The sequence below is a fragment of the Rhinolophus hipposideros genome (assembly GCF_964194185.1).
Source record: "Rhinolophus hipposideros genome assembly, chromosome: 3".
NCBI lineage: Eukaryota > Metazoa > Chordata > Mammalia > Chiroptera > Rhinolophidae > Rhinolophus > Rhinolophus hipposideros.
The window spans coordinates 76,802,952-76,815,508 of NC_138049.1; the positions used below are offsets into that span (position 1 = coordinate 76,802,952).

Consider the following 12,557-nt stretch of genomic DNA (forward strand, 5'->3'; position numbering starts at 1 on the left):
TTACTACTCTTAGGTATTTTTGTTGTTGTTGCAATTGCAATAGGAATTGTTTTTTCCATTTCTTTTTCTGAAATTTCATTGTTAATATATAGGAAAACAATAGATTTTTGTACATTGATTTTATATCCTACAACTTTACTGTATTTATTTGTTTCTAATAAATTTTTTTTTTTTGGTGAAGTATTTAGGGTTTTCCATATAAAGAATCATGTTACAAAGTTGACAAATCATGAACAAATCATGAACAAAGTTACAATTTAACTTCTTCATTCCCAATTTGGATGCCTTTTATTTCTTTCTCTTTCCTGATTGCTCTGGCGAGGACTTCCAACACTATGTGGAACAACAGTGGTGAGAGGGGCATTCCTGTCTTTTTCCTGATCATAAAGGAAAAGCTTTCCATTTTTCACCATTAAAGATGATATTAGCGGAGGGTTTGTCATATATGGCCTTTATCATGTTGAGGTACCTTCCTTCTATGCCCCTTTTATTAAGTGTTTTACTCATAAATGAATATTATATCTTGTCAAATACTTTTTCTGCGTCTATTGATATAATTATATGATTTTTATCCTTTTCTTTGTTTATGTGGTATATCACATCGATACATTTGCATAGGTTGATTTATCCTTGTGCCCCTGGAATGAAACCCACTTTATCACGATGTAAAGCAATACACAGATTTAATGTGATCCCCATCAAAATACCAATGGCATTTTTTTTTAAGAAATAGAAAAAATCATCAGATTTATATAGAATCACAAAAGACCCTGACAAGCCAAAATGATCCTAAGAAAAAAGAACAAGGATGGAGGTGTCACATTTCCTGACTTCAATTTATACTACAAAGTGACAGTAATCAAAACAGCATGGTACTGGCAGAAGAACAGACACACAGACCAATGGAATAGAATTGAGAACCTATAAATAAACCCACTTCTATATAGGCAGATAATTTTCAACAAAGAAGCCAAAAACTTACAATGGAGAAAAGAAAGCCTCTTTAATAAATGGTGCTGGGAAAATTGGAAAGCTTGTGCAAAAAACTGAAACTAGACTGCTATCTATCCCCATACGCTAAAATTAACTCAAAATGGCACAAAGACCTAAACATAAGACCTGAAACAATACTTTGCGTAGAAGAAAGCATAGGTACTAAACTTATGGACCTTGGGTTCAGAGAGGATTTTATGAATTTGAACTCAAAGGCAAGGGAAGTAAAATGCTTATGCACGGCAAATGAAACCATCAATAAAACAAAGAGGCAACCAACAGAATGGGAGAAGATACTTACAAACAACACCTCCAAAAAGGGGCTAATATCCAAAATATATAACGAACTTATACATCTCAACAACCCAAATCAAACAATCCAAATAAGAAATGGGCAGAGAACCTGAACATGAAGACATACAAACAGCCAATAGATATATGAAAAAATGCTCAACTTCACTATTAGGGAAATGCAAATCAAAACCACAATGGAATACCACCTCAAACCTGTTAGAATTGCTATTAAGAACAAGACAAAGAAATAACAAGTGCTGAAGAGGTTGTAGAGAAGAAAGACCCCTCATACATTGCTGGTGGGAATGTAAATTGGTGCAGCCACTATGGAAAACAGTACGGAGGTTCCTAAAAAATTAAGAATAGAATTACCATATGATCCAGCAATCCCTCTCCTGGGTATTTACCCAGAAAAGTCTGAAACATTTATCAGTAAAAATATATGTACCCCTAATGTTCATTGCAGCTTTATTTATGGTGGCCAACACATGGATACAACCAAAGTATCCTTCAATAGGTGATTGGATAAAGAAGTTGTGGTACATATACAATAAAAGATTACTCAGCTATAAGGAAAGATGAAATACTGCCATTTGCAAAAACATGGGTTGATCTTGAGATTATCATGCTAAGTGAAATAAGTCAGACAGAAAAAGTCAAGAACCACATGACTTCACTCTAAAAGATATAAATCTGAAAACAACATACAAACAAGACAAACAAACAAACAAACAGAAACAAACAGAGAACAGTTTAGTGGTTACCAGAGGGTAAGGGGGGAGAGGAGGTGGTTTTAGAGGATAAAGGGGGAGAAATATATGGTGATGGAAGAACTGACTCTGGGTGGTGAACACACAATGAAGTATACAGATGAAATATTATAGAATTGTACACTTGAAACCTACATAATTTTGCTAACCAATATCACCCCAATAAATTTAATAAAAATTTTTTAAAAATAAAGAAAAACACAGGTGAAATGGTAAAACAAAACCAAAAAAAAAAAGAAGGTACAAACAGAGAAGCTGAACTGAGAGAGAACATATAGAGGAGTGAAATGGTAAGGAACTTAAAATTTCTGTTTAGGATCCAGCAACAAAGTGCAAGAGTGATGTGTCATTTTGGTTCAATCAAACAAATTTTTGTTTGGGGAAGTAACATTGTTGATTCACCAATAAATGTCTTTTCAGAGACCTAGAGTGATCTCTTTCCAAAAGGCCTTAGTAGTTAAATACCAACCCTGAGATTATTCAGACATATATTTCATATAACTATAAAGGAGAAATCCAAGGTTATATTAAAATAATAATAATTTTCTATAGTTTGGGAGATTTTATTAGGAATATTAGAAAATCCTATGAGGAATCTATATTTGAGAGGGAATGTTTATAAACACCAGTTCTTTTGAGATGTTTCATGTAAATGTCTATGAATGTGCTTAGTTGCCTGAAACACTCCACTTTTCCTTTCGCTAAGATCCTTTTCTGGGCTTCCATAAAGTTTCTGTCCTTATCCCTCCACCAGATTGCCTACTGCTGCCACTCCTTCCTCATAATTCACCCCCTAATTCTTTCACACTTTTTCTTAACAATCATTGAATATAGTGCTCTCTCAATTATTCAACTAAAACTTCTTTCTCATCTGGCACCAATTCCAGCCACTTCTCTTACCCATCATCTCGCCCCCCGGCTCTGTTCAAATTTTAATCCTTTGAACCCTCCTTACACCTTGAAAATGTCTTCTGTTAACTTCTTGGCCCTGCAGTGTCCTGGTCCCCCTTCTGGCCCTCCTCTCCTCATCACAGGCCACACTTTTGGCCTGCAGGTAGGTGATCACTCATGGTGTTCTCCTTACTGTTCTCTAATACCTTGTAATCTGTGGCTTAGGGTCAACAGTCAACATTAGATAAATTTTTAAAATTGTGTTAATCTCTAAAGAATGTGAGTCTCAAAAATATGCCAACCAAATGTTTTACTTGTAGGACTTCAAAAAGATAAGAAAGTGGAAAAAAGTTTACGGCATCTAAAAGATTCAAAGGAGAAAATCAGGAAGTTAAAAATAACGAAGCCCACAAATCTCAGATGTATGTATCACCACCAGCCTTGTTGAGGTTAAGAGCAGCTTTTAAGCACAAGAGGTTTACTATTACTATATTTTATTAAAATAACACTTTATAATCTAAGACTTAGCAGCTTTAAAGACAATAAAAAGAATAAAATTAACTAATGGAAATTTCAAACAGAAATTTAGTGTGCTATTTGGAAAAAAACAATATTCTTATCGTGCTTATTGAAAACACTACACAAAGATAGAAAAGCAAAAGGAATTTAAAATTAAATGCTCTGCTTTCCTTAGAAACATATTTTATATTTCATTACAATGAATGTAATGAGAGTCAATTCCTTCCTGGTTAAACAGCTGTAATCAAAATATAAGAATTTCTTGACAATGAGTCAATCAAAAGAATTTTAGATTCATACATTTTTCTGTTGTTTTCTTTTGCAAACTTCAATTAAGTGGAAAATTACTGGTCTTAGGTTTCAGTATGTGTATGTCTGTGTATGTCTTTCAGTATGTGTGTATGTCTGTGTGTGTGTGTATGCACACACACATACATAAAAAATACTATTATGTCTAAAAGAGCTGGGTATTAACCTAACTCTTTCAAAGGGAAGGGAGTGGCACTAATATGGACCTAAAAGTAAATATGTAAGAGTGTTCATTTTAAAAATTAATTTGCATCCATTTCAAGGAACATATAAAGCAAAATAAATCACTGAGTATATTTAGAAATAATCATTTGTAAATGTGGATAATGTCAACAATACCTGCTCTAGCTACTTTCTCCTATTAATACAATTGTAAAAGAGCAGTAGTAATGACAAACCATGCTTAACAGCATATTTAAAATTCTATTACATTCTTCGTTTCTAACACTGTGTTACTCCTGATAAAAGATAAAATTAAAGTAATATAAAATTATCTAGACTATACATATTTATAAATGGAATAATTTTGCATAAAACAGTGGTTGAACTTTACCATTTGAATACATTCCTCCGTAATTATCATGAAGAATACATAAGTTTAAATTATTCTTTAACCCACTTTCTGAAATGTAAGCTTTGCTAATGTACAACTTCAATTTGAAGCATTGTTTATTTAAAAAAAACCTCATTTGAATATTTTTTCATTTCAGTTAGTCTTATAAAGACTCTCAATTATTCTACAAGTCAAATTAAGAAATGTGGGTGGGAAGGAAGTATATTTCAAATATGTTTGTACATGTTTTGATTATCATGCCACAAGAATATCAATGGTAGACAAGATGGCAGCCTTTACTGGTGTTACATAGAGTTGTCAGACCCTGTTCTATTCAGGATTTATCAATGATTTTAATGTAGACTTATCAAAATTTAGTGATGTAAAGCTGTGAGCTATTTCTACGGAATAATAACAGTAATTTTTTTAAAAAAGAATGGCATTAGGGACTAAAATCTAGAAGATGAAATTTAACAATGACCCATTCAACAATGTGATTCAAAAAGGTAACTGTGCAATAACAGGATGGGTGAAGATCTGACTTGGCAGAAGTTTTTATTAAAACAATAGGAGGAGCACTGAACTGACTACATCAGTACAAGTACAAAGTGCAATATCACTGTACTCTTAAAAATTTGTTAAGAGGGTAGATCTTAGATTAAATGTTCTTAACACACACACACACACACACACACACACACACACACACACCCCTCTGCCATCTCAAACCACCTACGGAGTATAAGATTTTTTTGGAGTAGAAATTAAATATCTGTTTATTATTATTTTCTACTTTATTGAGTTATAGTTGATAATTTAAAACTGTATATATTTAAGGCGTACAAACTTGATGATCTGATATACTTATACATTGTGAAATATTCACCACAATCAAGCTAATTAACATATCTATCGTTTCACAGTTACCTTTGTTATGTGTGGTGAAAACACTTAATATCTACCCTGTTAGCAAATTTCGAATATACAATACAGTATTAGTAACCTACAGTCACCATGCTATACATTAGATCTCCAGAACTTTCTTTGCATAACTCAAACTTTGTACCCTTTTATCAACATCTCCCCATATCCCCCTCCCCCAACCCTTCATAACCAATATTCTACTCTCGGTTCCTATTATTTAGATATTTTTAGATTCCACATGTAAGTGAGAAGATACAGTATTGGTCTTTCTGTGTCTGGCTTATTTCACTAAGCATAATGTCTCCCAGGTTCATCCATGTTATCACAACCACACTGGCAGGATTTCCTTCTTTTTTAAGGCTAAATAATAGTTCATTCCAGAATACATATATAAATTCTTTCTTTATTCATTCATCTGTCAATGGACATTTAGATTATTTCCATACCTTTGCCATTATTAATAATGCTGCAGTGAACATGGGAATACAGATATCCCTACACTATCTGTACAAATTGTTATGTTTCATCTTTCTGATAATAGCCATTCTAACAGCTGTAATATCTCACTGAGGTTTTGATTTTCATTTCCCTGATGATGAAAAATGTCAAACACCTTTCATATACCTGCTGGCCATCTGTATGTCTTCCTTTGAGAAATCTATTCAGGTCCTTTGCCTATTTTTTAATTGAGTTATTGGTTTTGTTCTTTGTTTGTTTTGTTTTGCTATTGAGTTGCATGAGTTCCTTATATATCTTGGATGTAACCTAGAGAATATAATTTATCACTCAGTTTCCAGGAAGGGGTGTTACTAGAAGGAAAATGTTCCCTGGATGCTGAAGACAGAATTTAATTCAGCAACATGGCTCTAGATGCAATAGACATTTTAGCCATCACTGTAGGAAAACAGGATGAGAAGCCTGGAAATTAGCTTCACAAATTAGCTACCTCATTCCATCTCATCCTCTGCCTCCAATGCCTTAAATGCTTAAGACAGCCTCAAAAGTACAGATCTACGGAAGTAATTGTTAATTTTTTCCCTGAGACTATTTAAAACTTTGATTCAGGTGGACTAATGAACTCTTAAATGAAAAGGGGCTGGAGAGCTAAAGAGGAAACTACAATTGTACACTCAAGTGTTTAGAGCAGAACCCAAATATGACTACTTTGTAAATAATTTAAAAATATCAGCATAGTTCCACTTACTAGCAATGTACTCTACCCAAGTTGCTTAATACTTCAGTTTCTCCATACCTTTGAAGATCATAGTAGCACCTACCTCTTAGGGCTATTGTGAGGAATAAATGAAATAATAATTATGAAGTATTTAACCCATTATGTAGGTAGCCCATAAATGTTAGCCATTATTTGCAAAATTGTTCCTTTCTTAGTCATCAAACTTGTTAATCCCTTTTGTGTTCACAGAACTAGCCACTGGGAATAATAACTGGATATAAGATTTTTAAAACTAAACAAACTTTGATATCATTCAGTCCAATTTTATTTTCCAAATCGAATCTTAATTGTAATGGCAAAAAATCAATAATTAAAAACAGAGCTGCTCGAGTGAAAGGGGTCAGTTAAAAGAAAGAACAAAGTACAATGCCATACACAGAAGCCTTGGCTCAGTCTTGGCCTGCAATGGAAGTACACTGCTTTTGGTGAAGGGTTTGCTGGCCACATTTTACTGTGTCCTACACAAGACTACATATGTTCAGTCCCACCTGAAACCCCCAGCAGGTCCATGAGTGTTTTCTAGGAAAGACTATCAGAATGTTAGTGGATCAAGAATTCATATAATAAAAGAAGGAATTAAGAGAGTTGGCATTGTATTAACCAGATAAGAGGTAAGCCTTGGTAAAACACACCACTTGTCCTCAAATACTTGAAGGACTCTAATATATTTGAGGCAACAGATTTATGTGCCAGAGGTTAGAACTGGGAATAACAAACAATAGTGACTAAAATACAGATTTGGGGTTAATATACTGGGACAGTAAAAGAGAATATGGGATCTACACAAAGAAACCACAAATTCAAGACCCGGTTCTACTATTTATTAGCTCTTTGATTTTAGACAAGTCTCCTGAACTCTAAGTCACAGAATCCTCATCAGTAAGGTAACAGAAACTAATAATAATCATATGAGAAAGCATACTTAAAATATGTTGAGACTTAAAAATAATCCGAACATAGTAATAATAACAATAAGCCACAAGAATGGGGTGCCCATGGCTGAAAGTGTTTAAGAGAAACTGATTATCACTGCAGAGGTTCTTTTTACTGGGGACAGTAATATACCTGGCCTAGAGATCAAAGGTAATTGCTATACTCCCAATTGCAAGTACAATTTACTCACTTTCTATGTAGTTTATCTCAGAGTCACTAATGTCAATAATTTGATTTGGCTAAGAATGTAGTTAATATTCACAATCTACAAAATTCACCAACAGGTTGAAATTCCACAAAGAAACTCATCAACCTAATTCTGCAAAAATCAGCTTAACTCCAAACCCCAAAATGTGACCAGATATGCTCTAGATCAAATTACCATTAATTCATTTTACCCAAACTGTCTCTGTACATTTGTGCTGCCAATCTTGAAAATATATAGAATTTTCTGGATTGTCTCTGTTAAATCTCAAATTTCAGCCTTCAGATAGCTGCTATTCTCCTTATGCCCATCTGCTTGCTATATTTTGATTTTATTTTTGTTAGTGTTCAGAAATAAGAAACTCTTGAGTTAATAATGCCTGCCAGTTGTTCCATGCTTACTTACCCTCTGACCCTCTTTTCCAGGTGGACCTTGGGGGCCTTGAATCCCCAGGGAATCCTATGAGGAAAAAAAAAGACACTTCAATAGACTGTTTCATGTACAACTACCTCACAAAGAATGCTGTGACAATTAATACCCACTTTACTGATTAAATAAAACTTTTAAAGTGATTTGAGCTCTTCCAAGGTGACACTACGTAATATATTAATTATGATGAATTGTCCTTCTTTGGCTGGTTTACCTTTATAGTTAACTTCAGAGAAGAAAAAAGGCTATTCTAAACCAGGTGTGAGGCCCAATGTTCATTTCCAGTGATGAACCCCATATGATCAGAATCACGTTTCACCAAAGTTTCATAAATAAATGATAGTGATATTTGCAAGCAGAAAAAAAAAAGCCTCTTTATACATTTAAACCCTATAAATAGAACTACATTTTTGATTGATAGCTCTGTTTAATATCTTCTAAGAAAACACTTAGTTATGATGTTTATATATATATACATATATATATTCATAGCACTTAATTTTTAGTATCATAGACATTATTTAATAATTTCTCATAATATTGTCAAGTGGTAGGGAAAATAACCATCTTGTCAGATCATAAAAAGGCCCAGGAAATCCCAGATGTGGATAATCTGGAAATCAAGTCTCCTGATTCTTACAGATTGTTACTATTATATAGGCATTCCAATTCACCACGACAATCAAAATGATGATACTGCTAGTTTTAAAAAATCTTCAGCAGTTACTGCTATATTGTTACCTCTGTGAAAGCCTTTTCTTAGTTACTCTCCTGATGCTTCCTCCTTCCCTAGTCAAGCTTTAAACATGGGAGATTTAGGTTTATTTTCTTCTCAGTCCACATTCTCTTGCCAGTGGGTTTTGAACTCTCCAGGCCAATAACTCTAAGATTTATGCCTTCATTTTATATCCAATTGTCTGCGTGACCATACTCACTCCCCTATCTCATTGGGCATCTAAAATTGAACACATCAAACAGCGAACGTAGGATCCTCTCTCCAAAACCAGATCCTCTTCCAGCACTCCTCAACTCACTACATCCACACAAAATCCTCTTAGTATTTCTTCATGCCAGAAATCTAGAACTCATCCTCCATACTTCCCTCTCTTAGACTTCTTTTTCACATTCAGTGACTAAGTCTTCCTTGATGTACCTCCAAAGTATATTTGGATCCATCCATTTCTCTCCTTTCCTACTGCTCCCATTATCACGTCTTGCTTGCTCATCATCTGTGAGAGCTTCTACTTGAGACTAGAAACAGACCCCACCATTCTCCACATCAGGGCTAAACTGATCTTAAGAAAACCCAGCCTGACTGTTCCTGATTTTCCACATGAAGAGACGGGGCCTGGTTTTTCGGTCTTATAGTGCCTTACCCTTGTCCTTTAAAGTACTGATCATAAGTTTACTTAAATGATTATTTGTGTAATGATTTGTTTTTCCCACAAGGCTCTAAAAACAACAGGTAGAACTTGTTATCTTACTCAACATAGTATGTGTATACTAGTGTCTGAGTGAAAAAAATCTATGCTGGGAAATCAGTTAGTTCTAATGAAAGATTTTAGATAAAGGCAGTAATTTTCAAAGGGTTTTACATATATTTATGATTAAATGATTATGTATTAAATGACTTAAATGGCTTGGAATAAAGAAGGAGTCTGGTAAAATATATTCAAACAAATCCAAATTTACTTTCATTATAGAAGAAATATTCTTTCATTACCTAATTTTAAAAAAGGGAGTATTCCTTTTTATAATATGACCTTTAAAAAAAAAGTCCTGGCTACCTTTAAACTAAAACATCAGATGTGCTTGTGACGACCTATAATTATTTATCATATATATTAATTTTGTTTCATAGAAACTAAATTTTCATAACGTTGCAACGTGCATAATTTTACCATCTAATTCTATTTTGAACATAAAAAAGTTATAGACATTTTAATTTCAGATAGGTTTCATTTGAATAAAGTTGTCAAAATTTAGTACAAATTATTGAAGCTCATTTTCGAAAAGCATTAGTTACAAAAAAATTCCACGTTTCAATAATCCTCAGTCTCCCCAAATCTTTTTGACTCCTCCACAAAACACTAATAAAAATGTATGCATCTATTGCTTTCATTTCTTTTATCTACTGTTGGAAAAATTTAATGTTATAAGGACATGTGGAGACTATGTTTTATTGATTTAGGCAGGAATAAAAACCAGGGAACGAAGAGTGATTCAATTTGTTGCTATGGAAAATATCTGCCAAATGTTATTTAACCAAGGAAAGTTGGCTAATTAGGACAACTTTAGGATGATACATTCCTAATGTGTATGAGAAAAATGATGAGAACCTAATATACCAAGCATTAATTACAATATAATTACAGGGAGTTGTGTCATTATTTACAAGACTGACACAATCTTGGATCTAGATTAAACTCTCCCCTTTTACCCTTAGGAAACTATTATCATTTCATGAATAGTCAAACTTATATATAACATTTTTGATATCCATCCAAATGCTGACAGCTTTTTCAGTGTTTTTAAACATAAGTTACTAAAACATACACACACCAAACATTCATCAAGGAAGTACAACTAATTCTGAGGCATATATAACAAAAATTCCATTTTCTTTACTTTTCAGAGAAATTATATAACAACAGCCTACAGGATGCAAAAATATTAAACTGGACTTATTAATAAAATGTACTCTATGGTTTAAAAAATGTTTATGAGAACCTTTTATGTGAAAAATCCTAATAGCAAGATAAGGTACACTCATGTACATAAACCCACTATGTGCCTCCTGGATGTTTATGATTCTGAATCCTTCCTCCACACTCTGCCTTTGTTAAGTCTAGGACCCAACTAGGAATTTGATGAAAAATTGGAAAATTAATTTTAATCTCCAATAGATTATTCACTATTTTAATTATTCATTACCAATTTTTAATCCTAGCCATGTCGCATTAACGTTCAAAATATTTTTGAGCTGTATTAATTGAATATTAGCTGACCTTTACACAGAAAAACAATGTTAATATTGTCAGTAAAACACAAGTAAACCACCTGCAGAAAAATCATATTTTTCACGGAGAAATTAAAATTTGGGATGATTTATTACTTATAATTATCCAGCTCACTTCTCCTTTCATTTAGTAAAGTTGAAGAATGGATTTACTTTTCACTTACTGTGAAAATTATACCTTTCACTTATTGTGAAAGATATACCTAAGCTCCAGCTTCCTTACATTCATCTTGGTAGAGCTCAGCATTTGTCTCAGAACCCCTCCTAAAATCCTTTCTTACCCTGGCCTTGTAAATGCCATTATGTGTGTAGTTCACTTATTTTCTTAGCTGACTATGAATTCTAGAGGACAGAGGATCATTTTTTTTTTTCTATCTTCTGCAATACTTACAGGATAGACTCAATAAACACTTAGTAAATTGGATCATAAGAAAGAAAACACTGAGATAGAATAATACGAGGTGGTGGTGGTGGAAAAAAAACTGGTTTCTGCTCTACATGTAATCATATTTATTTTCAAAACTTGGACTCGGACTTAAATACCACATCAGAGAGCTTTCGGTCTTGTCAGCATTCCTCATCTAAAGTGATAGACAATTCCATTCTCTGATATCTAAGAGTAAAACTGCCTTACAGTTCCTTTAAGAACTGATCAGTTCTTATGACTTCATTTCTAATATGGTCCTTATTTAAATTGTTGACAACTACTTGAGATTTTACAGATTTATATCATTTTTCCAGTTAGAGAATCATATCTGAAGTATCTTTATGCACAAGGCATATTTGCATAATCGGTACATTATTTTCTCTTTTGATTTAATTTGCTGAAGGATAATGCCTATCCATTTTTATCGACTTTTTCCATCTTCTTAGTCTGCCATGAAAATAATTGTAAATTGGGTTTTTCCTAAAATTTAGCAAACATAAAGATTTATTGCTTTTCAGAAAGAGAAGTTTGAGAATGTAATTAGGACATTGATGATATAAACATCTACATACGTTTATCAAGCATTCTTTTTAATGGAATTCGGGACATTAAAAATGTTGACCAAGAAAGGAATTCATAAGGCCGTTACCTCTTCTGGCTAGGATAAAAAATATGCAAAAATAGTCCAATCCAGCTAAACACTTCTGAGTTCCAGGACAGCAATTACAGTGTGTTACATTTCACATCGCTCTCTCCGGACAATCTGCAGATTCTCTAAGCCAGGCCAGAGCTTATCATCATGGAACTACATGTAAATATTTAACTGGGAAATCCCTGAGAATTAACTGGTTCAGAACAGAATTTTGAAGTGTTTAACAAATATAGCAGATGTTTAGTAGAGTTAATAGGGTAGGTTAATTGCAAATGAACACATTTGCATTTGTGAAAAGAGGCAAGATATATTCATAACTTTTCAGTCAAAGAAAAGAGCTGAAGTAAAAAAAGGGAAGCTCCATTTGAATATTATTTGCACTCCCTTGCCAGGAATGTTGCAGAA

The 12,557-nt window shown here is 33.3% G+C and overlaps 1 protein-coding gene across 2 annotated transcripts in view; it reads right to left on the reverse strand.

The window, feature by feature from the left end:
* Window positions 1-12,557, reverse strand: part of COL19A1 (collagen type XIX alpha 1 chain) — a 313,696-nt gene that overhangs the window by 130,174 nt on the left and 170,965 nt on the right. For both annotated transcript variants that reach the window (XM_081044396.1, XM_081044397.1), the window contains exon 15: window positions 8,031-8,084. In XM_081044396.1, the coding sequence (XP_080900522.1) occupies window positions 8,031-8,084 (54 nt within the window). The remainder of the gene's footprint in view (window positions 1-8,030; window positions 8,085-12,557) is intronic.